This window comes from Acipenser ruthenus, chromosome 19 (genome assembly GCF_902713425.1).
Source record: "Acipenser ruthenus chromosome 19, fAciRut3.2 maternal haplotype, whole genome shotgun sequence".
NCBI classification, from domain to species: domain Eukaryota; kingdom Metazoa; phylum Chordata; class Actinopteri; order Acipenseriformes; family Acipenseridae; genus Acipenser; species Acipenser ruthenus.
The window spans coordinates 8,478,380-8,505,588 of record NC_081207.1 but is presented as its reverse complement, the minus strand read 5'-3'; the positions used below and the strand labels follow the sequence as shown (position 1 = coordinate 8,505,588).

Sequence of the window (27,209 nt, the reverse complement as noted above, 5' to 3'; positions counted from 1 at the left end):
TGCTGTGTGTAAATTATGATGGTTAGCTTGGATTGGATTCGTGTTCACTGGCAGAATTACATATTGTGACTCACGGGGGACGCTGCTTTGCTGATTGCGATAGAATCGGTTTTTAGGAACTTTGCTGTGTCTCGTATGAAGCACATGGCCAATGCAAACAGCATCAGGGGAAGCGCCATCACTCCAGCTAAAACGACACCCTTTATAATGAAAACAAATAGGAGGAAGGCATTCTAGGCTACATGTTATAAATGTTAAGGGTACGTCCACTGTTGCACCGTGCTTTTCATGTGTTAAGTTGTAGACATTCACTAGTTTACGGTGCTGAGAAAAAAGGTTACCTACCATACCAAGTTGAGACAGATAAAATGTCATAGACTGGCGACAGAGTGATGTGTTTGACTGAAAAGAATAGTTACAAAAATACAAAAATGAAACAGAATTTGAGAACAGAACATTTGAGGGATGAAAAACATGAACAGGGATAGATGTAACCGACACAGGCCAACAGATAACACAGCACACCATAGGGGTTCACTGTTTCTGTGTTTCACTAGTAAATGCATCTGAATTGAAGAAATATCGAGCTCATTTTTTGTATGAAAAGTAAGAATTGTTTTCCCCACTCCGAAATGTTTGTGACGTTAACGTGCCAATGCATGAATGTGAAATGACAACAGCAAAATAGATTAAAACATCGTTGAGAGCAGAGTGGCGCAGCGGAAGCGTGCTGGGCCCATAACCCAGAGGTCGATGGATCGAAACCATCCTCTGCTACGTTTTTAAAACTATTATTAAATTTGATAATATATATAATATTGCCTTTTGTTAAAATAAATAATATATATATGCAACAGAAATGTGATTGTTAAATAAATTGATGTAAGATAGCTTCCTCATAATTAGAATGAAACCAGTAAGATACAAATCCACACGTGATTATAAAAAATACACATGATAATAATACATTTTCAGATTTTGACAATTGGAATTCCTGTTTGAAATACATATGTCTACAAAATGGCGTATTTGTAGCTTTATAAAACTCAATTTAATCTGAACACATTTATCGGGAACGTGTCTTTAAAATTATTATGGGAGGAGTTTATGAGTTAAAATGTCATAATAAAGCACCGGAAGCGTTTTCTGGCAAGAACAGGACCATGTGATAACAGGACAGAGACCGGTGGTATTGGAACTCATGGCTGGCAAGTTCAAGCAAAATAAATGGAACAAGGTTAAAACAATAGAACTGAATGTGCATTTGATAAAGGCAGACTCACCAGTGTTGCAGAACTCAATTACCGGTAAAGGAAAATAACTGTAAAAAAAAAAAAAAAAAAAAGCATTAACGTCACTCAGGCAGAAGAGCACAGTACAGTAGTTGATGTGACATTCACGCCACGCCGGTGTTACTGTTGGTTCTGAATGTTTATTATAAAGAAGAGAACCCTTTTAATAAACTCAACATCGCTTGCAGCACGTCAATGGATTAATAAATGCTTAGTGCCTGGTATTATTAAACAGCGTTGTTGTTACAGCGTGTTGACTGCAGACTCTTTTCTAAGGCAGTCTTTTTGCAAAATGTCTGCTGAGAACCAGAGAAACGCATCGAAAAAGGCCAAACATCCAAAAGAGACTCTGAGACACATCAGAACACGAGAACAGAGAAAAAATGTGGACCAACACGGACCTGCCACTGTTTATGTGCAGGTTGTGGGTGCTGGTAGTCGAGATAATGGGCCGTCCTTGTACGTTTTCTCCGAATTTAATAGGTAAATAGTTCTGTGTTACCACAAACATTTATCCAAATATCGCATTCACAAATTAACGTTTTGTAAGTATGTGTTTTTATACAATACATTCAAAATTATATGGAATTTGACAAATAACGGAAAAGCTTTTTTAATATCATTCATTTTTAAAAACTAAACCCACTATTCTTTCTATATCGACTACATGCATGGTGATATTAGAGATCTGTGAATCCAGCAAAACATTAAGGAATTCATTTTAAAATATGCCATTATTTATTACGTGCTGTACTTTTTATATTTCGTCATCTGTGTTCATATCTTGTCAGGTATCTCTTCAACTGTGGAGAAGGCACTCAAAGACTGATGCAAGAACACAAGTAAGTTGACTGTTGCTTTATTTGTTTGTTTAGCTGAAACTACTTTTGTACAAGTTTCTTTTATTAATTCAGAATACTCATTCTTCCTCCAGATTAAAAGTTGCCCGACTGGATAACATTTTCTTAACAAGAATGAGTTGTCAAAATGTTGGAGGATTATCAGGTAGGATCAAGCAGTGAATAGAGAAAAAAAAGAGATACCCCCTACCCAAACCATTCTTTTTAATTTTGAGCCAGCAGCCCTCAAATAAAAAACAATGGGTGTCCTCATGGCTCCTTGAAGTTAGTTACTACTGCCATTCTGGTTTAGTTTGCACAGAATGTAATTATATTGTCTGCATAGGGATTACAATTTGACAATGGTGCAAGACTTTAAAATTGGTTCTGTGTGGAAAAGGTATGCATATTTAAAACTGTGTTGCCATTCGGTCACACTGGATATAGCTTAACTGTATCATTTCCGAATAAAATGATGATAGTCAAAGTAGTGTTTTAATTTAGCTATTGCAGCACATTTTAGTTTTACTGTATTTGAATAATATCTTAATTTGACTATAATGCATAGGGATGCATAATTCAGAAGTTCACACCTATGGCAAAGTCTGTTTGCCTCTGTTTTTAACTTTGCACCCTTTAGACTATTGTACAGTGCCTTGGTGCTTGACTGACCTCTAAAAAGTTGAATGGCAGTTATATACTAATGTGTTGTTAAATACCTGCCCCTTGTTTTTAGGGATGATATTAACATTGAAGGATACAGGAGTTCCTGAGTGTGTTCTGGCTGGACCTCCGCAGCTGGTGAGTACATATACAAATTTCACAGTAGTGAAAGACGAAGGTCAAATCTGTGTCACTTTCCCAAGTAAAATATTGATTGTCAGATGAAAACAGGACCACACATGCATGTCTATTAAAAAAACAAACAAAAAAAAAAAGTCATGCGACTGGATTTAGAAGTAAGTATAACTTCTTACACATGGCATGTTTTTTGGTGCAATAAAAGAAACATATAAATATAATTTAACAGTACCTAATACTGTAACCCTAAAATTAATGTGTAACTGCTTGTGCCATCTAGTGGCCACTTATTGGTCCTGCAAAAAAAAAAATCTTCTGAAGACTATCAAGACTTTTGAAATATTATGTGGCTGAAATCAAGTGTCTTTAGAGTACGAAATCAGTAGTCGTATGAGTTTTTCTTTTTTTTTTAATGTTTTTTTGTCATAGGAGCAGTGCATTTCTAAGCGCCCAGAGAGGCCCTCCCAGGTGAAAACAAACACACTGCTCATTAAAATAGGGCCCAATGAAGGAGAATTATATTTGTGAAATATTGCTGTACATGTGTGTTAATTTCCTATTACATACATGTATTCCTGTGCATTTATCAGTTCCCCTAGGCATGGTGTGATTTATGTTGGGACTGATGGTAACAAACATTGCTGTTTCAAATACCTGCCTAATAATTCTTATCTTATTAGGATGAATATGTGAATGCAATCCGAGTCTTCTCTGGACCATTAGAAGAAATCAAAATAGGTACATGATTAATTTATCAAACTGCTTTCCTCAACACGAAATGCAATCTTCTTTGTGTTTAATACCCATAACCAGTAAAGAGCCTCTGTTTAGCATCTCTGCAGACCATTTTTACCCAGGCTTTATATCACGAATTAATACTGGAAATGCTTCTTGTTTGAACTGCCTGGAAAATATTGTAGAATAGGTAACAACTTATTATTAATAAAAATATGTATGTATTTGGGTTGAACGTATGACACTGCATAATGCGGTTTGTGTGCATTAATTTAAAGGAAAGTCTTTGTTACTTTTTATAGCTGTACAGCCCTACACAGAACCACAGTACTCTGATAATACCATGACTGTTAATCAAGTACCCATATTTGGTAAGTGTCTTGTGTTTTATGACTTGACCAATTTTTTTTCACACAAATTTCTATACATTAAAATGCATTAGTAGAACCGTTTTAAAAATAGTTTTTTCAGATGTCAATACTACATTGCTACCCCTTCTAGTGTTGTTATGCAGCAAATACTGGTTAGTGAAGGATTGTGTTTGTCAAAGTTTTTGGAACGAGGAACCATGTTGAAAATTTACTACCAGTATTTTGAGAGTGTTCTCTACTAAACATTTTGACTGGATTTTTTTTATATATCATTAAACTAAGGTGCTGGATTTTAGCTCCGTTTGTAGACTACCAGAAGGATCAAAATTGCTGAAGCTAGTGTATAATATGTATATAAATATATATTTTTTTGGCCAATTGAAGACTGCATTTATTGTTCAACACAACCTATACACTTCTTGTAAAGCCAGTTTAACAAATCTGCACAGGATAGCTGTAGTCACGCAAGGGGCAGCAGTGTAGAGTAGTGGTTAGGGCTCTGGACGCTTGCCCGGAGGGTTGTGGGTTCAATCCTTGGTGGGGGGGACACTGCTGCTGTACCCTTGAGCAAGGTACTTTATCTAGATTGCTCCAGTAAAAAACCCACCTGTATAAATGGGTAATTGTATGTAAAAAATAATGTGTAATAAATAAAATAATGTAATTGTATGTAAAAATAATGTGTTATCTTGTAACAATTGTAAGTCGCCCTGAATAAGGGCGTCTGCTAAGAAATAAATAATATAATAATATTAATATAAGGCCAAATTGGAACACTGACAAATATTTAAATATGCCCTCCCATATTTTAATATTAATTAGGCCATTCGAATTCAACATGTCTGAGTTTCAGTGCAATATATTTTTAAAGGCTATTGTTTCTTCATCCTGGTTGAGAAGTAAAACAGACAGTAGTTTGATAACTGGAAACACAATTTAAGCAGTGTTTTTAAGGATGTATTTGGAGTTTAGGACTATATCTATCTATCTATCTATCAACCTGCAAGTTGAACCTGCAGTAGGGCAGACCACTGATACCCCGGGGCAGATCCTAAAGTTTGGAGAAGGATATAAGGTTCAGTTCAGGGGGATACAAAAAAAAGAGATGTATCGGATGTGTGTGAAAGTGTTGCATTTTCAAAATTTAAAAAACTTGCCTGATACACATTGGCGAGAGAGGCTACAGTAGAGGACTCTATCACCCCTGCATGGAGGAATCTGTATAGATCACCAGTTCCTAAGAGAGTGGGGGATCTACAGTGGAGAATATTGCATACCATTGTGGCCACCAACTCATTTCTCTCCATCATTCAGCCGGGGGGAGGAGATACATGTCAGTTTTGCTCGATAAGGGAAACAGTTTTTCATTGTTATTTATTTTGTGGTGGATTAAAGCCTTTGTTTGAGATTTGTTTAGTGAATTGGGTCTGAGTTTTACTCAAACTACTTTTATTTTTGGGGTGAAGAATGCTAAAGGAAATAAAAATCTTTGTCAATTGGCAAATTTTCTACTGGGCCAGGCAAAAATGGCAATTTTGAAAAGTAGGAAAAACAAAATGAATCGAGTTTTAACTGATGCGGTAATACCTATTTTTAAAGAATTGGTCATCTCAAGAATTAAAGTTGATTTTACTTTTTATAAATTGGTGCACCAGCTAGAAAAGTTTCAGGCAATTGGGGAGGTGGTGTGTTTGGTGGAAGATAATTTAAAAATGTGTTTGTAATTGTTGTAATAGAGGGTTTTGCATGGGCATTTGTGCTATTTGTTTTGTAATGTTAATATTGATTTGATTGATTTAAATAAAGGATATTAAAAAAAAAAAAAACTATCTATCTATCTATCTATCACCATTCTTCTTTTTTTCCCATTGCTCCTTGCAGCACAGCTGAAGCCCAGCAAACGGAAGTGGTCCCCCAGCCCAGAGAGAGGCAGCCCCAGCAACTCCCCTCGGTCTCGCTCTCAGTCTCGCTCTCCACAGGCTGAGCGCTGGAACCTGGAGGACAGCGAGGAGCTCATCAACGACAGGGAGAGAGGGAGCCCCGACAGGCCAGGTAAGCAGGCAGCGTGTTGTAATTACACTGTAGTTACTGCAAACAAAAGCATATTTATACACCCTGCCCTTTGTGTCGCCAGTATTTCAATATTATGTTATCATAAACTTGTTTGATGGGTATAAAAATATTCTGGTTTTTTTTTATACTATCTTTTTATTACCCTTTTTAATAAAGGAGGAAGTACAAGAATCACCATAAGAGATCCTTCTTTGGTGGTGGCTTTTGTTTGTAAGGTAAGATGTACAAGTACAGGCATTTCTTCATACTAGATATAGAGATATATCACGCACTCATCTCATGGTGCCCACAGTGTGAAAACTTTGCAGGGGGTGAATACTTCTGCAAACCACTATATATATATATATATATATATATATTATTTAAAATATGTATATATAAAAATCAGGGCTTGAATTTCAGCGTGGGGTTGCGGGAATTGCGCATTTTGTAAGTTGCTCCCGCATATCTGCAACTTTCAGTGCGGGAAAATCCCGCAGAGATATTTTAAGACACCAAGCTACTTTATTTTTCACCCAACTTAGAATGCCTGAAACGCTACAACAATCTATAAGGAAGTGGGTGTCAGTGACGAAAGCACTATGAGCCGCATTCTGAGTAGTTCTGGTTAAAATAAATAAATAAATAAATAAAAGTACTGCAAGACTTTATTCTCTCGTACCTGATTCTCGGCCGCTATCTTTAAGGATTATAGAAATTCAGTACACTGCAGTAAGTAAACAAAGACGATATTAAGTCTATCTAGGTGGTTTGCAAGCGGTGACTTTCGCTTTAACTCTTAACTCAGCCCCATTTCGTTTTGGGGCGCCGGGGCACTGAAGGTTCCGCACAAATTACTACCTGGTTTGTGGTACCTACCTTATTTAAAAGTACAGACTCGAGGCTTTCCAATGACGTATTCTGTGTGTGTGTGTGTGTGTGTGTGTGTGTGTGTGTGTGGTACTCCTAGCCGGAACTACGATCAGTTAAGCCTCATCATGTGATAGAGTTCACAGCGTAGGTTTCATTTTGAGTCTATTGCTCCGTCATTGTAGCAGCTAGACTGAAAGGGGCAGTATCATTTCATATTGAGGTTCAATGGTGCATTTTTGTTTATTTATTTATTTATTTATTTATTTATTTTTTTTTTGGAGCCATCTATGATTACAATATATATAACAGTGACCAAACATGATTATTTTGATGATTATTATTATTTTTATTTTTATTTTTACATATATTCTCATCTCTACCACTTATAGTATGCCTGATCCTGTTGCAACTTACATAATATGAAAGGGCATTTTGTGGCCTTTCATTTGATATGTTACATGCATGCAGTACAAACTATCCAGTTGTTATACATACATAAATGAAAACAGTGAAGAACAGGCGGAAACAGGGCTGAGTGTAAAGAGTTAAAAAAAAATAAATTGAGCGCTGGTTAAAAAGAAAAGCACCTTCTGCTGCATGCAAAAACTTCGTTGGGCAATGGCAAAAGCAATGGAGAGTGCTCTGTCTCACAGTGATGAACAGCTGTAGGTCTCCTGAAAGCAGCTTATTTTAAAGCAACACAACATTTTGAACCCCCCCCCCCCGCATTGGCTGCAGCATAGGGGGGAAATCCCCCCAGCACACAAAAATGCCCTGTATATAAACGCCTGCCATTTGGACACAGTGATGGTGCCTAGATGTACTTGCCTACAAATGTTGCATATGCAGTAGTTGCATGTATCTAGTGGTAAGAACATTTTTAGCACAGAGGGTATCAGAATCTAGATATACGTGGACAAGCATGTTCATCCTGTGTACCGCACTTATATTTTTACAGGTACATATATGTGGGTGTTGTTTATGGTGATCCAGAGAGTAGGGGGATGATATACTTGTTTTTTGAATGTACATTACAACAATAGACTGTTACTTCTAGATATTACGTTATTAAGTTTATTGGCCCATTTTAAAATCTTTTTTGTTAGGTGTTTTTAATACTCTTTCTCATTGCAGCTTCATCCTAAAAAGGGGAATTTCTTGGTGGCCAAAGCCAAAGACTTGGGTCTACCACTGTAAGTAGTTCCATTACCATGTGCAGCCATTTTCTTTTCAGCATTTGTCACTCTTAATCTTCATACAGTCATGGTGTTTTTTGTTTTTTTTTCTCATTATTATTAATCATATCATCATTTTAGTGGCACGCCAGCTATAGGCCCCATTGTTGCTGCACTTAAGGATGGAAAAACTGTAACCTTTGAAGGGAAAGAGGTAAGAAACCAAGATAAAATATCCAGGAATAGCAGTGCAATATGAAAATAATTAGTGTAATTTATAACGTAATTGTCAGACTTTACTGAAGTAAATACGTCATGCCAAGGATTCTAAATACAAACCTCTCTGTAGGTTACTCCTCTATATTAAAATAAAATAACATTGTGTTGACTGCACACAGATACAGTACGATTTTTGCAAAGCCTGGTGTTTATAAAATGCATTTCGTATTATACAAGTTGCTAGAGGCTGGTTGGATTGAATTAAAGAGCCGAACGAGCCACGTTTACTTTTATTTGTAAGGTTTGTGAAGGTTTGTTTGCTGGTATTGCAGATATTACCTGGAGAGGTGTGTACTCCAGCAGACCCTGGCCCTGCCTTCATTGTTGTAGAGTGTCCCAGTGAAGACTTCATCAAGCCAGTCTGTAACAATGAACACCTGAACAGGTACAGACTTGTAGTTTTTTCTATTACTTCCATAATAATCACTACACTGAGTACAGGACTTGCTCAACCTCACCCAGACATGAATAAAATAGTACATGGTTGCTACTTGCTTTAAAAGAGCTAACTTGAGTGTAATCGCTGTCATGTAAGAGGGTTTTCACATTTACATATGCACACTAGCTGCAGTGCACTAAACTGTAGAAACTGATCCTTGAGTTAAGTTTGTTACCTCTACTGTTTTGTTGCACTGTTTTTCAGGTACCATACTGGAGGAGCAGAAGACCCTGCATCCTTAGTTGTTCATATGACACCGGAATCGATTTTGCAAACTGACAGATATAAGGAGTGGATGGAGAGGTACAGTAAGCACAATTGGGTAGCATTCTGAACATGCCATGGATCTTAATAATATTGTCCTGAAATGTAGAAACTTGATTTTGCATGGACTTCATTTCATTGTATTTTTATTGTATATAGTAATATTAATGCAATACGTCAATAAATCAACCCAGGAAAAATCCCAGCTTGCTTAATCTAGAGCAGGGGTCCTTGAGGAGGTTTCAAGGGGTCCTCCAAACAAACCAGAGTGTGTTATTTTCCCTGCATGCTTATGACACACTGAAACCTATTAACTTCAGCATGTCATAACGATGCGCAGAAATTAATGAGTTCTCAGGTTTCGTAACATGTTCTCGGGTTACGTGTGATGTAATAAAGCTATTTCAGCGGGAGCACGACAGATTACAAAGCAGAGGAAAAACTGTTAGAAACACACAGAATGAATACCAGATATGGATACGTTTTTAATTCGACCATCAGCATCAAAACAACAAAACCCACAGAATGATGATACAGAACTTCCTTCAACAAGTTCAACCGTAAGGGCTGAAGAACAGCGAGGAGGTGGTGTTGAGTAAAAAACATAAAGCCGTTATTAACCCTGCAAAATTAAGGAAATACAAAGACAGCTACTCGAATTTTGGTTTTATTTGTACTGGAAGTGGAGATATACCTCAACCGCAGTGTGTAATTTGTGTACAAGTACTGTCAAATGAATGTCTGAAACCCTCCGAATTACAGAGACATTTAATTACCAAGCATGACGTATATAAAAACAAGCAACATTCATTTTTTGAGCGAAAGGCAAAGGGACTGCTTGGTACTAAACCCGTAATGAAATCCACAGCTACTGCAGGTAGAAAACTTGTAGTGTCACTGTACATAGTGTTGAAAATTGCTAAAGCAAAAAAATCGCATACGATTGCTGAGGAGTTGAGAATGCCATGTGCCACTGAAATTGTAAAGGAAATGTTTGGAGAGCAGAAGGCCAAGGAACTGGCAAAAATACAATGTCAAATGACACTGTCAAACAACAGATAGCTTTTATGTCAGAAGACATAGTTTCACAGTGCCTTGATCGGCTACGTGACAATGCATTCAAAAGGAAACTACAACTCTGGAAAGTTCGTGTCTGGGGGGACTACTGATAATGTTTGAGCTCTTACATTCTTTCATTCAGGAACGAAACTTGTAATCAAACTGCATCTGACTGGGCTACACAACAAATGTAATGCTTACTTTCCTGAACTCACGATGGAACAAGCCGCTACACACTTGTGGGCTCTAAACCCCATTAGTGAGAATATTGAAGCTAAACTGTCACCCTCTGAACTGTCCCATCAAAGCTGTTAGAGCGCATTGACATTTCATCAGACAGCTCCCTCAGAACCAAATTCAGTGAAATGCCGCTGGAGACATTTTGGTGTGAGTGCTCTGATGAATACAGCACTGCTTCTTCTGCAGCACTGAAAGTGTTGGTCCCATTCAGTACAACCTACTTATGCGAAACCGGATTTTCAGCCACGACATCGATGAAGACAAAGTACCGAGCCAGGATGAACATTGACCATGACTTGCGTGTGTGCTTGGTGAAGATACTTCCACGTCTTGACAGAATTGTTTCACATTGAGTAAGTAAAACAAACAATACATAATAATAAATAAACAAGGTTTGGAACAATAACAACCTCGGATTGGTTAAACAGCACCACACAATAAATCACTACGCACCACTACATTCTAAATTCCATGACAAACTGCCATTTTATTTGTTATTAGTTACAAAACCACTGCCAAAAATAAGTGACATTCCATCTATTTTCTTTACTGTATTTGGGATGAAACTCCAGATAACTGGGGCAACACCAACTTTCTGAGTGATGACAGCAGTCCATCTGAAAAAAAATAAATACGTGCATCAACAACTGTCAAGAGTAGACACATAACAGTAGATGAGGAAAAGCTAAATGAAATGGAAGAAAAATAATAAACTACAGCATGGGCTGTTAATGTACTTAGACTGGTTTAAAGAAAACAAAATATGGACATTAATTTCATGGAAATAAGTAAAGAAAACAAAAGAAAAAAAAACTCAACATTTAAGGGATTTTTTTGCCAGTGCAAGAAGTTCAACTGGGTATTCAGTACTCACTCTCCAGTTTTATAATGCTGAACTAGACTTAACAAATATTTTAACAGTAGAAATTTTAACGTCTCCGCTGACAGCGAGTTTAAAACAAACAAGAATGTATTCCTGTCAGTCATTAAAACTTCTAGAAAAGCAGGTAAAGACAAGGCCAGACATCACCCCCCTGAATTACCGGCCTGGATTTGAAGCCTCTGTGGGAAGCTGAGGCACTGTCTCCTGACACCACAGTCGGATTGGTGCGTAAAGTCTGGCTTGATTGTCAACTTAATCTGGCATGAACTGTACACTAGGGTGTCCGACAACTAACAAAAACATCTTTTGAGATCCGAAAGGATGAGAACGGACTTGAATATGTGTGTCTCGCATATAACGAGGGCACAAACTCACCAGAAGATACAGCTTCAGCATCCATGGCAGCTGCTCCCCTTACTTCCTCAGTGTCATTTGAAACTCCACCCATCATCACTTTGTGCTCGTCCTCTAGTTTCTAGGGAGATGCCACTTTCGATGCAGAAATTCACAATAAATGGACATGTGCAATTTATTTTTAATAAGCGAACCGTACATTACACTAAATTCAATTAAATTTGGGACTATATTACACTGCAGATGTATACACAATAAAAGTTTCTGGTTTTGTCTTAATTTAAAATGTGTTCTAATTATTTTTCATCTCCCAAATGACGGGTAGCAGTGTTATAATGTTATAAGCGGTATAAACTACTTGGGGCCATGTGGTTCCGATGATATATACCAAACATTGAAAGAAACTTATCACTATTATAATACATTTATTTTTGAAAAAAAAATAAGGTATATAAATGATGGACATTGACAAAATGTTTTTGGTTTCTCTTTAAGTCATTCATCCTTGACCATATGCACTTAATCACCTAATTAGTGAGACAGTTGATTGATTGGACACTGGATATGGAGTGATTTCAGCTGTTGAATTGCAAGCTTGAATAAAAGCAATAAAGAAAATCACAGAAAATAAAACAATGCCATGTCTGTCAAGAGAGCAGTGCCTTCGTGCAATCGGCATGCTGGAGGCTGGACTAGGGCAGCGTACTGTGGCTCGTCGTCTTCGGTGCTCACAGCCAGCAATTTCAAATCTGGCGAGACGGTATAACCAGACACAGACAGATAATTTTGCAGCATCTTCGTGATGTCCATTGTTAATCAGCACAATAAAAAGTCACTGCACCTGCTCTAAAACAGAGTTTGTCATTTTTCGATCACATCTAGTGAATCTTATCCAAATATATGTGATACGTTTCTTTTGCTGCTCAGTATATATGTCTGTGTGTATACACACACCACTTCTGAGGTGGTTAGCCACCCCAGGTGTGGTATATATCGTGGGAACCGCACAGCACATTGTGGTTTATACCTTCCATGGAAGATATAAACCAATTTTTATAGTTGGAGGGGTGTGTAGATCTTCTTAGATTTGTCTTTGACGTGGTGTTTTGACTGCAGGTTTGGACCTACTACAGAACACCTGATCTTAAATGAACAGGCACACACAATCCATAACATTCGGAGTCACAAGATTCAGACCCAACTCAATCTTATTCACCCAGAGATCTTTCCAGCACCGAGGAACTGTGAAACAAAGGTACCTCTGTTGATTCATTTCACTTTGAGTTCTGAACCTGTGATGAGTCATGCAGTGAAGATTGGTGGCCATTTCTTTTATAGTGCATTTTACAGAAAGTGTAATATTGGGATATTGTCAGTGTTTGTTTAGTCTTTAATATTTATTGTACTGAAATATAACTTTTGATTAATCAGTTTAAAGGTGATTATCTTGTTGCTTCTAGAACAGAATCTGAAACCCCAAGGCATCCTTGAAAAATCAGAGGCTAATGCAGGGTTTACTGTTTTTATTTCAGAAGCAGGCTGCCCTGCATGTGCCCAGTGTCCGGGGGGAGTGTCTGCTCAAGTATCAGCTGAGGCCCAAGTTCGAGTGGCAAAGGTCAGTCTGTATGTCCAGTACTGGACACGACATGTCATTAAAAAAAAAAAATAGTGATTTCAAATCATTTCAAATTGACAGAATAAACTCCAAACCCCTTTAAAAGTAAACTTTCAGGAATACTGGTTTTATCAAAAAAAAAAAAAAAAAAAAAATTCTGTGAAAAGACCCCTGGCCTTTTGAAAAGTGGTGGACAAGATTTACAAAGCGTTTAACACTTATAGAATATCGGAAAGATAGCTGCGCTCAAAACTCAGGTGAGTAATATACTCCTATCTATGTCAATTTTTATTTGTCTTATTTTCATCCCTGAGGTATAACGCACCAAAACTACCTAATTCGTTATCCTAGAGCAGTCTTTCTGTAAAGTTACTTAGTGCTGAAATAGTTAAGATACCTTGAATTCTATCACGTAGGTGCTTGGTAAAAAAAAACAAAAAAAAAACACACAAATTCCCCCCCCTCTTCAAAAACACACGATTTAATGAAACACAGATGTAAACAATTTGGAAATACTGCCCATTGTGTTTTTACATTCAGTAGCTTCTGTAAACACTAACTCTAAATGCTGTCACAAGTGCAGATGTCATTAAAAGCTGATTTTTCAATTTGCAGAGATGCAGTTCCTTTGTGCGACTCCCGCGAGTTTATTAAAGAAGCGACCGAGCTTCCTGGATTCCTGGAAAAAGTGGAGGAGTGTAAACAGTCCCTGGCAACAGATCCCACAGTGTTATCTGGTAATTCATTAAAGGGAGTGGATTACACAGCAGACTCAAAATACTGTTTCATTTTTAGAAAGTTGGTTCAAAATCTTTTTGTGCAGGGGTTAAGATGATTGAGAACTGCAAGGTTGGCAGCTGGCGGATTACACAGTAACACTCTTACCAACCTTAAAGGTGCTACAGGGCTTATTTTAGATTAAACATGCAAGGTTGTTGACGATAATCGTAGCACAGATAGCCATTCAGTTACACCGTGTAACAAATTTTTTTTTTTTTCTTTTTTTTTTTTTGTTCCTGGGTAGTAAGTGTTATTTCCTAATTGCTTATGCCTCAAAAGTATAGAAAATGGCTATTATTCCCCACAAACTTTGCTTTTGTGACCAGGACAGTGATATTTTGAAATTTACCTATTTTCCAGAACATTCCAGATAGATTCAGCGCTGAGTAAACTTGGAGTAACTTCTAGAACGTTCTAGAACTTTCCAGTAATATAAATAGTATAAATACAGGGGCCTTAAGCCCACCATTTCAGTTTGGTTCCAGCTTCCTAAGTGGATACATATCTGCATTTTTCTGAGATGGCATCAAGGTCATAGGAGACTTCAAAATGGTGGCATTCCTGATGGGTCTCCAAGGCGGTTTTACCAAGTTTCCCTGCTATCTTTGCCTTTGGGACAGCAGGGACACCAAGGCGCACTACCACAGGCGGGACTGGCCCCAGCGGACCGAGTTCTCTGTGGGGAGGAACAACGTCAAGTGGGAGCCACTGGTGGACCCCCGGAAGGTGCTGATGCCACCACTGCACATCAAATTTGGCCATATGAAACAATTTGTTAGAGCTCTAGATAAGGAGTCGGCAGCCTTCAAGACTTCTTCCCTAAGCTGTCTAAGGCAAAGGTCAAAGCCGGTGTCTTCGTCGGACTACAGATAAAGAAGATCCTGGAGTGCAATGAATTCCCCAAGAAGCTCACTAGTAAGGAGAAAGCGGCTTGGAACAGCTTTGTCGCAGTGGTTCGGGGCTTCCTGGGCAATCACAAGGCCGAAAACTATGTGGAGCTGGTTGAGACTCTGGTGAAGAACTACGGCACAATGGGCTGTAGGATGTCCCTCAAAGTCCATATCCTTGATGCTCATCTTGATAAATTCAAGGAGAACATGGGAGCGTACTCGGAGGAGCGAGGCGAGTGCTTCCTCCAGGATATACTGGACTTTGAACGCCGCTACCAAGGACAGTATAACGAGAACATGATGGGAGACTACATTTGGGGGCTGATTCGTGAAAGTGATTTACAGTATAATCGTAAATCTCGCAAAAACTACTCGCTTCTAAATCTTTTGTAGTCTTTTTTGTATTACTTTAGTATAAATACATGTTAATTTGGATTCATATGTTGTTTTTTTCTGACTTTATGTGAACGAAAAGACACACATTCGCCTGTTTTCTCATTGGAAATAGGTAAATTTCAAAATATCACTGTCCTGGTCACAAAAGTAAAGTTTGTGGGGAATAGCCATTTTCTATACTTTTGAGGCATAAGCAATTAGGAAGTAACACTTACTACCCAGGAACAAAAATTGTGTTACATAGTGTTATTACACCAGAAGCAGCAAAAAGCCAACCAGACTATGGAAATATTCATGCAGTCATATTGCTAAATGTGTAATTATAGCCATATACTTATACAACAGCCTCTTGTAAAACTTGCATCACAATTGAAGCAGACAACTTATGTGCAGTTATAATAATATATCTTTTAGTTTGCTAACTTTATTTGGTGCATTTTCTGTAAAACATCTTGCGATGACAATGTATACCCTAACCACACTTGCTGATTAGCACACAAAACCACCTGATTGCCTTATACTTAAATCAAAGTTTTCAAAAGGAGATGATCATGCATTATATACAGTGCCTTGCATAAGTATTCACCCCCCTTGGACTTTTCCACATTTTGTAGTGTTACAACCTGGAATTAAAATGGATTTAAGTAGGATTTTTTGTCGCTGATCTACACAAAATAGTCCATAATGTCAAAGTGGGGAAAAAAATCTACATATTTTTCAGAATTATTTACAAATAAAAAACTGAAAAGTCTTGATTGCATATTCACCCCCTTTGCTGTGACACCCCTAAATAAGCTCTGGTGCAACCAATTGCCTTCAGAAGTCACAAAATTAGTTGAATGGAGTCTACCTGTGTGCAATTAAAGTGTCACATGATCTCAGATATATACACCTGTTTCTGGAAGGCCCCAGAGTTTGTTAGAGAGTATATCTAAACAAACAGCATCATGAAGACCAAGGAGCTATCAAGTCCGGGATAAAGTTCTGTAGAAGCACCAATCAGTGTTGGGTTATAAAAAAATATCCCAAAAAATCCATTATTAAAAAATGGAAAGAATATGGCACAACCGCGACTCTGCCTAGAGAAGGCCATCCACCAAAACTCAGTGACCAGGTAAGGAGGGCATTAGTCTGAGAAGCAACTCAGGCCAATGGTAACTCTGAAGGAGCTGCAGAGATCCACAGCTGAGATGGGAGAAACCGTCCATGAGACAACTATAATCCGGACGCTCCACAAAGCTGTGCTTTATGGAAGAGTGGTGAGAAGAAAGCCATTGCTGAAAAAAAAACATATCAAATCCTGTTTGGATTTTGCCAAAAGGCATGTGGGAGACAGCAAACATGAATTGAACTTTTTGGCAGCGCAAAATGCTATGTGTGGTGCAAAGCCAAAACTGTTCATCACCCTGAGAACACCATCCCCACGGTGAAGCATGGTGGTGGCAGCATCATGTTATGGGGTTGCTTTTCATCGGCAGGAACTGGGAAACTGGTCAGGATTGAGGGCAGGATGGATGGAGCCAAATACTGGGAAATTCTAGAAGAAAACCTGTTTCAGTCTGCAAGAGACCTGGGACTAGGGCGGAGGTGCACCTTCCAGCAGGACAATGACCCTAAACACAGCCAAAGCTACACTGGAGTGGTTTAAAAACAAGAACCTGAATGTCTTAGAATGGCCCAGTCAAAGCCCAGACCTCAATCCGATTGAGAATCTGTGGCAAGACTTGAAAATTGCTGTTCACCAACGGTCCCCATCCAACTTGACAGAGCTTGAGCAATTTTGCCAAGAAGAATGGGCAAAAATTGCAGGATCCAGATGTGCAAAGCTGGTAGAGACTTACCCAAAAAGACTCACAGCTGTAATTGCTGCCAAAGGTGCTTCTACCAAGTATTGACTCGGGGGTGAAATAGTTATGCAACCAACAAATGTCTTTTTTTTTTTTTTTTTTTTTTTTTAATTAACTTTTGTGTCACAGTAAAAAATATTTTGCACCTTCAAAGTGTTAAGTATGTTGTGTAAATCAAATGGTAAAAATCCCAATTAAATCCATTTTAATTCCAGGTTGTAACACTACAAAATGTGGAAAAGTCCAAGGGGGGTGAATACTTATGCAAGGCATTGTAGGCAGTGCCAATAGGTTATGAATATAACGGCATGTTTTTCAAAATTTCAAGATCCCTGTGTTTTCCTTGGAAACGTTGCTGTTCAGTTGTTCTTTGTTCCCTCTGTAAAACACACTACATTTTGGTGTTTTCTCAGGGAAAGCTGACCGGTATCCAGAAGTGGTGTTTCTTGGCACTGGATCTGCACTCCCTATGAAGATTCGAAATGTCAGCGCAACATTGCTGAACATCAGGTAAGATGTGTTTTAAAAGTAAACTGCAGTGTGTTTTTGTAAGTGGTGGAAAGTTATAAAATAAACATTTGCACATGTTGTGGCCTCTTGATTGTAAAATATATACAAATTAGAATAAAACCTGCCTATGAAATACAATCTGCTAAAAATAATAAGCAATCAGCCAAAAGCAATAGAACTAGCTAATTTCATTTATGAAAACTGTTTGCTTTTATACCTCCACGTTTTAATTTATATATATATATATATATAATAAATAAATACAAAAAAAAATGGATTACTTCAAACATGATTTAATTAAGGGCCTTTTAAAAACAGACTTTAACAAAATCCTTAACTGTCCATGAGAATCAGACCCTTGTGTTTGAATAGTCTTCTGCTGCGTCCCATTTTACAAAATGAAATGGTCTAAAATAACACTGTCCTGTAACAAAATGACCAAAACTAGACATTCACTCAACCTGGAGGTTACAAAAAATATATAATGTTTTGTTTGTTTACTTTCTTGGTAAATCTTGTTCATTAGCCTGTTGGCTGAAAAACTAGGACATTTTGCAAACTAAGAGCAAGAACATTGTAACGAACAAAACCATAGTTTTAGACTGTAATATTCACGAGTCATTTTTGTGAACTTTTGTAGCCACAATGTCCTTGCTCACAGCCAGTGATTTTAGCGAGTGTGCACGTCCAAGTAGTTTTGAGATTCTGAAGTTTGGAATATTCAATACTGACAGTTGGGGTTTTTTGTTGGGCAACATACTTTTCTTTATTAGAAAATGAGAAACTGCAAGTATTAAAAAGTATTGCAGTATTTTTGACTGGTTTCTTCTCTTTAGCCCTACTCAGTCTGTGCTGCTGGACTGTGGCGAAGGCACTTTTGGACAGATGTGCCGTCATTATGGCAACAACATAGATGAGGTCCTGAGTAATTTGTCAGCAGTTTTCATTTCGCATATGCACGCGGACCATCACGCAGTATGTATTCAAATTATTTTATATATTTATGGTACAGTTTTGATTCTAGATAAGCTAAACACTTTTCCCTGTGTACTTGCACTGTACAAAAATAAAATAAAAATATGTTTTTGTCGGTACATAATGAATATTTGTCAAAAAAGCTTGATATTAACTTTGGTACGGTTAAGAAGTATCACACATGTGTTCTTGTTGTGGCATTATAAGTTCAGCTGGTATACCAGAGTGTAACAATCAGCCTGCCTCTGCAACACTCGGTACCACGTTAAGTTCTGTTTCTCACAGATATGTTTTTTGCGTCCATCGGTAGTATTTTGAGACTACCGGTCTGCTGTGTTATGGATACACTCAGGTGTACTTGATGAACAGAAGACATGTTAAAGAGCGGTACAAAAGGCCAAGGGCAACCTTTTAAACTGTTTTGAGTTTTTAAAGTCACCAGGTTATATGAACTGAAACACAAAATGATACAGTGTGAAATATAGTTAAGATAACTTTGATATTTCATACTCGTACCAAGTTAGTCTTAAGTTTATTATTTATAAAATAGTTATGCTTGAAGCTTTAAATATTGTTTGCCAAGAGAAAGCAATTTACGCCTTAAGAACATTTTTTTTTTTTTTTTTTTTTTACGGTTTGGCTCTGTACTGCAATAACTGCCTTGCTTTCAAAACAATGAGTACACTTTTGATCTTTTCCTTATTTCATTCTGCTTAGGGCCTGTTAAATTTACTATTACAAAGGGAGAGAGCTTTGGTAAGTATCCAGTTGGTTTCTGTGTTTTATTCTTTATATATGCCTGTTTGAGGTTTTTTTTTTTTGTTCATTGTAATTTCACATTTAGCGCCCAACGGTCCTAAAAATGGTTTGATGCTTGTGAGTTATGTGCTCATGATGGGCGCCAAGAGACCTCGACTCAATAAAGAATATTGAAAAGGATTGGGTGTTTCATAAATCCAAAATAATAAAATTGGACATTTACCATCTGCACTTCTCAATGTTTAATTACTTGCCTGTTTATAATCATGTTATGCCTGTTTCGTATAACTTTGTTTCTGTTTAGATCTCCTGGCTATTTAAGCAATGCCTTTTTTTTTTTTTAATTACGATGAAGACTCCTAAAAGTTGAATTTCTGAAGTGAGGCCATTTTAGAAATGACCGCTAGGAGTGTGCAACTGTGGCCTGTGAGTTAGTACATAAATGTTCTATACAAAATCTCAGAGGGGGCAGAAATTACAACTGCACACCCTTAGTTGGTTTTGTTTCTAACCATCTCACCTAGTGTAGGTTTGCTGCAACAATAGGCATGGCAAATCATGATCTATATCAGAAACAATAACAGAATGATGAAGAACACAAACAATTAGATATTAAACAAGAAATACATACTTTTAAGTTAATATAAGTTTAAGCACATATTCAAGACGTGTTTCTTATTCTCTGCATTTATCCTTGTTCCCTTAGAATTCCCTAGGAAGACCCTTCACACCAATTCTTCTGGTGGCTCCTCTTCAGATCATGACATGGCTAAACCAGTACCACGATCACTGCCAGAGAATCCTCAGCCATATAAAGTGAGTATGCACTGAGAATGTCTGTAAATGCCGTATTGCAAGCATTTTATATGCTGCGCCAGCTTGATCTTCAATGTGTGATCTTGATTTATTTCAGCATCATTCCAGCCAAATTCCTCACAGAGGGGGCTGAGGTTCCCAAGTATAAAACAAAGACCTTCATCCAGTCCCTGCTTAAAAAGTTAGATTTGGAAAAGGTAACTAGTTTTGTTTCAGATATTCACTTTTCTGTGTGCGGCATTCTTTGGCAGGTTCTCAATCTTTGCTGGTACAGTACTGGAGTTGGATGCAAATAAAAAAAAATATATATATAACACACACTTTTGTGTAACTGGGCTATCCTTGGCATACATTACTCATTTTAAGTGATTTAAGTTGTTGTACAAAGAGAATCCATGGCATCTATTTAATATATTAAAAGATATGTTGCAAGTCTGTATGAAAGTCTGACAGACTTAGATGTGTCACGAGATCTGTCCCTCCAAACCATGACTCCTCTCAGATTCATCATAAGGAGTCGGTGTCTCTGTCCCTGGCTATTGACACTGGTATGGCATGTTTTTCAAGAAACTTTGACTCATTTGCTTGTCTTGATTTTACCTTGTGCCCTTAGTTCCAGACCTGTGTGGTTCATCACTGTAAGAACGCCTTTGCCTGCTCTTTAACCCATCATTCTGGTTGGAAAATCGTCTTTTCTGGAGACACGATGCCTTGTGATGCTCTGGTACAGTTGGGTTAGTAAATGCTTTGTATAGTTAAACTTTTTTTTTCTACATAAAAATTAAAAAGGACACTTTACTTGGTATATTTTTCTTGGCATACCAAAAAATATACATATACAGTTGACTCTCTTTGATCTGAATCCCAGTCATCCTAATTTACCTATAATCCGAATTCATATTCTTGCTGTCATCAGCTGTAGAAACTTCACTATCACAATTCTGTGTAGAACATGTCATGTTAATACAAATGTTTTAACTGATTTAAATAGTCTGATTTAAATTGGGCCCAGTCCCAAGTGATTTGGATTAGCAAGAGTCTACTGGGACCTGTGACGGGGTGCCCCACCCCTGTGTGTATTTTATTTTATTTTTTTATGTTGTGTGTGGTGTGTTATTGGGGTATGTAGCACGGGTGATTTTAAAATGTATATTTGTATTTAGGCACAGGGACTGCACAATCACTTCATGTGCAGAGTAAAGTGTGTAGTTGTATGTGGGCACGGGGATTGCACAAATTAGTTCATGTGCCGGGATTCAAGTGAATGATTTATTCACAATTGAGTCCCGGCACAGCTGTATGTATAGAGGCACGAATCACTCATTCGGGGTTGGTGTTCAGGGAGAAAGAACAGGAGAGAGTCGGGAGACAACTGTGTAAAATAACAATTGCTACTCGTGCTGGAGGACCAGCACGATACTTGTGGGTTAGTTCCCTGGATTTTGTTTGTCTGTTTGTTTGGCTATCGTGCCGTTTTGTTTGTTCAGTGTTTTGTTTTCTATTTAAACTTTTTATTTTGCAATAAACCGGCGAACAGCGCATTCACTCACCATTCTGTGTCCATATCCTTCCTGGTCCGACGTCGTCACAGGACCCTATCACACCGATGCATTCAAGCTCACTTTCTCCACTTAGAAAGGCAGGACTGACTGTTCAGTGTATCCACTCACAAATTCCTTCTTGTTAGTGTGTGTCTCTCATGCTGACCCCAATCCCTTTAATCTTTGCTGACAGTGATTGATTAGGCTTCATTGGTTTTAGTGTTTGTGTCATTCCTTAGCAGCTTCATAAAATAGTCAAGTACCACTTTTAGTCTGTTTTAAGATTGAATGTTTGCTTAATCCTTACTCTAAACAAAGCATGCAAACAAATGGTCTTTACTGACATAAGCCTGGACGGTGAGGCCCTGATTTTGTTTTTTAAAACCTCAGTGTATCTTGAAGCAAGGTTCTGTCCGTGCACAGAGACAGAGCTCCTTATGTATTTGTGTACTTGTGTGCCACAGGAAAGGACGCCACATTGCTTATTCACGAAGCTACACTGGAGGATGGTATGGAAGAGGAGGCTACTGAAAAAAAACACAGGTAAACCTTCGATGAAAGCGCTGAGCTAGAACCAGTACGTTGCGTTCAAGTTAGTAACTGACAACACACGAGAAAGCATCAGAACATCATGTTTTTCAAAAAGTAGGAACAACATGGCTTCAGTTTGGGTGTTGTGTGTGACATATTTATATGATGTATTCCTAGTTAATGTAATTAAGAAATGACCACCCACATGAAACCCAATATATAAATGTATATACAACTTAAATTATCATCTAATTTCATGATTAATCTGTAAATCTTACAAGTAGTGTCGGGTGTAGCAATCAAAAAGAGGGTACCTTTCATTTTTTGTTTCCTTTCTAACTGCCTCAAGAGAAAAAATAAAGGAAACCATTACTGAAATCATTACATGAAACTAATATTAATATTGTGGACTTCATGCCACACACATTCAAATGACCTAGTCCAAGTTGACAGTGAAATATCGAAACACAATTTATGAAAAGTGTGTGTTTGTTTTGTCTAGCTTAAATTAAGTGTTAAAATAAATAACAGAAATGTGTCTCTCTTTCTAGCACTACCTCTCAGGCCATTGGCATCGGAATGGAAATGAATGCCGAGTTCATCATGCTGAACCACTTTAGTCAGAGATATGCTAAAATTCCCCTCTTTAATGCAGATTTCAATGAAAAGGTTGGAATAGCTTTTGACCACATGAGGGTGAGTGTAATTTTATTGTAGTCTTCACACTTCCTTTTGCATTGTGGGCTAACTATGTTACAAAGACTCATGTACTGAGAAAAAGCACAGCTTAAACAAGCAAGTTGAACAAAAGAGGCGGAGCGCTGCTTCCACTGTAAAGAAGGTCCCGCTCCAGGAACCTTTTACACTTGACACATCTCTCATTTATACCCCAGCACTGCCATATTTTATCACAAAATAAACAAAAAAAACACTGTTTACCTGTACAGGACCTCAGCCCTGCCACCAGGCTCCTTTTAGATAATAATATTGAAGACAAGATCAGATGGGAGGTATTTCCCTCTGGTCCGACCAATAGTTGACACAGCCTAAAGAGCTTTCTTTTGTTTAATACAAAATATCAGTCAAAAATGTAACCCGAGTGATCCAACTCAGCATTACCGACTATTACAACACCAGAAGATAACTATTTTAGATAGAAATAACTTGGAAACAGTGTATTTTATCAGACCAAATTATACGCTTTTAGATCAGGTGAAAGTGTGTTTAATTAATTTATAATGCAATTCAGCTTTAAGATGTTTAATGGTTTATAATCAAATATGAGGCATTACCTTTGTGGTTTACCCTGTCTGTCTCAAACCCGACCCAAAAGGTAAAAGGGATACAGTGGACTAATATGTGGTTCGCACTACCTGTATAATGCAAGGTCATCATGATTGTGCAAGAATGAAGTGCATGGCAGTAATGTGGTTTAACAGGTGTTATTTATAGTGTAGTGTAGATGTATGGTATAAAAGCCTTCTATAGTAGGTTAGACACAGCACTTTTGAATGCAAGCGCCCAGAGGGTAGGTGAGGTCATGCAACTGCCCTAGGTACTGTAGTTCAGAAAGTCACTTAACCAGGATGCTCTCTGCAAACTGCTTACCTTCAAGCCTGCCCAACACAGTCCAGTTACCAGACAACAATGCCCTCTTTTCAAATCTGTTACTCAACTATGTCAACAGAGGGAGCAAGTTAACAGGGTTGGTTTTCAAGACCTACCTTGTACAATAGTTTTTCAAAACAATTTTAAGTTTAATAAAAATCTGATTTTGCTGATCATTTAATTTCACACAATTCTAACAAAGTTAAAATCTCCATGACTTAATAAAGATCTGTATAAATTAAAAAATAAATAAATAAATAAAATCCTTTTAATATTAAAGTTTAATTAATGTGTAATTCAGCCTGGCATTTTGCTGAGTAAGACCATTTAAATATTTATTATAGATTTATTCTGTGTGCAGAGAATTTATAGAGGTGTTATAGTCCTGATGCTGCAGATCAAATTGGAAATTGGCCAACAAATGGTTGTACTTGTACAAATATATGAGCCAGGCAATTGTCTTATCAGCACAAGTCGTTTTTAAAGTGCACTCAGGTATTTATTTATTTTTTGTTTTTTTTGGAGAGGACTATTGCAAACCTAATCAAATGTTGTTGTTGTTGTTATTATTATTATTATTATTATTATTATTATTATTATTTGTTTATTTAGCAGACGCCTTTATCCAAGGCGACTTACAGAGACTCGGGTGTGTGAACTATGCATCGGCTGCAGAGTCACTTACAATTACGTCTCATCCAAAAGACGGAGCACAAGGAGGTTAAGTGACTTGCTCAGGATCACACAATGAGTCAGTGGCTGAGCCGGGATTTGAACCGGGGACCTTCTGGTTACAAGCCCTTTTCTTTAACCACTGGACCACACAGCCTCCTATATGTTTGTTATATGCTTGTCTGTTTGATAGACAAAAGCACTTGTCTATGGAAGTGGTGTACCCCTTGACATCTAGGATTTTTGGCATTTTGACGATTTAATAAAAAGAGGAGTTAGCAATTTATTTTTGCAGGACTTTGTAATATTATTCAGTATTCTAAAGGTAATATGTGATCCAGTGGCCCACGTTCTTGGGAGGGGTTTCCTTTATTTGTGGTTGATGACTCATAAACCTTGTGATTGAAAAGATGGTGCAAAGAAGGCAGGTGTCTTCTTGCAAGTAAAGAGCTTTGTAATTCATGCCTCATGTGGTGAGAGAGTGCCTGAAGGTTATAAGAATGTCCATTTTGATAACCCTTTTCCATAGTTGTTGCAAGGGTTGAGTAACCACCCTTTAGTCCCCTTGAGCTGGAGTGAGCCATACATTTCTGATGGGCATTACAGGGCATTTTCAAATGTTATACCCTTCACCAATGGAACTCAACCTGATTGTTTCGTTGCTGCTATTTTCTTATGAAAGCTTTTTCTTGATAATCGTGTCAGTTTATGTAAAAACTTTTGGTATGGACATTCCATGCTATATGCTTTCTGAGTGTATTGGAACCTGGGTAATGATGACCTTATGCATGAGTCCTTGCTTCAGTAAAGCATTTCTAAGCAAGGTTAATAAAAGCGACTGCATCTTAGAAATAGTCTACATTTTATTAAACTTTGCACATACATTTGTTGTTATTCAACATCCTTATGTATGCCTGACACATTGTGATTTAAACTATTTTACCCCAAATGATATTCCTTACTTGTAAATGAAGGATATATCTTTCAAACAGCATTCCTGAATCCAATGTGGATTTGACAGACATTATAGTATGTAATGTAGATGTTCAGAAAGTGATTAGCAGTGGTTTTAATTAAATCTAATACACATTTCTGCTTATCAGATTCGGTTCGGTGACTTTGGAGCCATACCTAAACTGATCCCGCCATTGAAAGCACTCTTCGCAGAGGAGATTGAGGAAATGGTGGAAAGGCGAGAGAAGCGGGAGCTGAGACAGATGAAAGAGGCCAGTTCAGAGGTGTTGGACTCTGGCCGCATTAACAGTACACAGGCCCAGCCATCTGTGAACAAAACTGCAGGAACTGAGGACCCAACCCCTGGCAGTAACAAACGAGAGCTGGAACAACCACACCCAGAGGGGGAGAGCAAAAAACTGAAAGCTGTCTAGGGAGAAGGAAGACAGACAATTGACTGTGTGACTGTATGCACTGTTAAAGGTTTAGTAACAAGGTTTTAAGTCCTATTGAGATCTCTTTACAAGGGAGAACTGGTCAAGAAGGTGGCATATCATACAACAACAAAAAAAACAGCAGCATCGGCCAGTTCGCTTCATATCCACTGTCCTTCTTTTCATTGTTTTGTAATTTCTATATGTGGACTGGTTTTCAAGACAATCCTGTCATGGATTCTAGGATTTCAACTAAAGTCATCTTGGTGATAGTGGCATGTATATTAGACATATTGGCTACATTGTTGCTTCATATATTGCTTATTAACAGTTTATGAACATATAAAGTATGGGTAGCCTCTGACACATCTTTCATAAGCCATCTCGACCCATAAAACTCCCCACATCCAGGATGTGAACCTGCCAGTGCACCAGTAAAATACATGATGAGGTACAGAAAATGAAATGAAAAAAATATATATAAATGGTAGTTTTAAGTTTGCTGTTTTGCTTTGTTAATAAAGCTAATTTTAATTTGGCCTCCTATTATTGCATAGTTGAGTTTATTTAGGCATGAAAAGCATGTATTTTATTTTATAAATACTATGTGCAAGAGGAAATTGATTTGTATGTAAAACTACCAAATAAATTATTTCCAGAACTTCTGTTATTTTAGGTTCACTCAATCATTGTCAATTTGACCAATATTAAACGGACATGTCTGGAAATTCAAGATCGGCTGAAAGTTTCTCTGTGGCTGTAGTGACCTGAAATAAAATTAATAGCCACACTGTGTTTTGAATCCCTTTACTTCCAAAAGGTTCTATTAGGAAGTTTTATAAATCGATGTGCACATTTACTAATTGATTCAGTAAGCTAATGGTAAAGGAACCTTTTTTTTTTTAACTTTAGCTTCTGACCTTTTTGTTAAGTTTTTGTTGTGTCAGCCATTATTATTATTATTATTAGTTTATTTAGCAGACACCTTTTATCCAAGGCGACTTACAGAGACTCGGGTGTGTGAACTATGCATCAGCTGCAGAGTCACTTACAATTACGTCTCACCCGAAAGACGGAGCACAAGGAGGTTAAGTGACTTGCTCAGGGTCACACTATGAGTTAGTGGCTGAGGTGGGATTTGAACTGGGGACCTCCTGGTTGCAAGCCCTTTTCTTTAACCACTGGACCACACAGCCATGGACAACTGATTTTCATTTAGTTGCAG

The 27,209-nt window shown here is 37.7% G+C and overlaps 1 protein-coding gene across 1 annotated transcript; it reads left to right on the top strand.

Annotated features, from left to right (window-relative positions):
• The first annotated feature begins 1,144 nt into the window (after positions 1 to 1,144).
• LOC117424167 (zinc phosphodiesterase ELAC protein 2-like) lies at positions 1,145 to 26,654 on the top strand. Its single transcript, XM_034040288.3, has 24 exons — positions 1,145 to 1,775; positions 2,084 to 2,134; positions 2,227 to 2,297; positions 2,868 to 2,932; positions 3,613 to 3,670; positions 3,970 to 4,038; positions 5,920 to 6,090; positions 6,268 to 6,326; positions 8,098 to 8,156; positions 8,280 to 8,352; positions 8,690 to 8,802; positions 9,061 to 9,159; positions 12,773 to 12,911; positions 13,189 to 13,271; positions 13,887 to 14,008; positions 17,598 to 17,694; positions 18,531 to 18,669; positions 19,387 to 19,425; positions 20,135 to 20,244; positions 20,342 to 20,441; positions 20,858 to 20,978; positions 22,250 to 22,328; positions 22,868 to 23,012; positions 25,700 to 26,654. Exons 1-24 carry the CDS (start codon positions 1,429 to 1,431, stop codon positions 25,982 to 25,984), a joined length of 2,694 nt encoding a protein of 897 aa, XP_033896179.3. The 5' UTR covers positions 1,145 to 1,428; the 3' UTR covers positions 25,985 to 26,654.
• Positions 26,655 to 27,209: the final 555 nt, after the last annotated feature.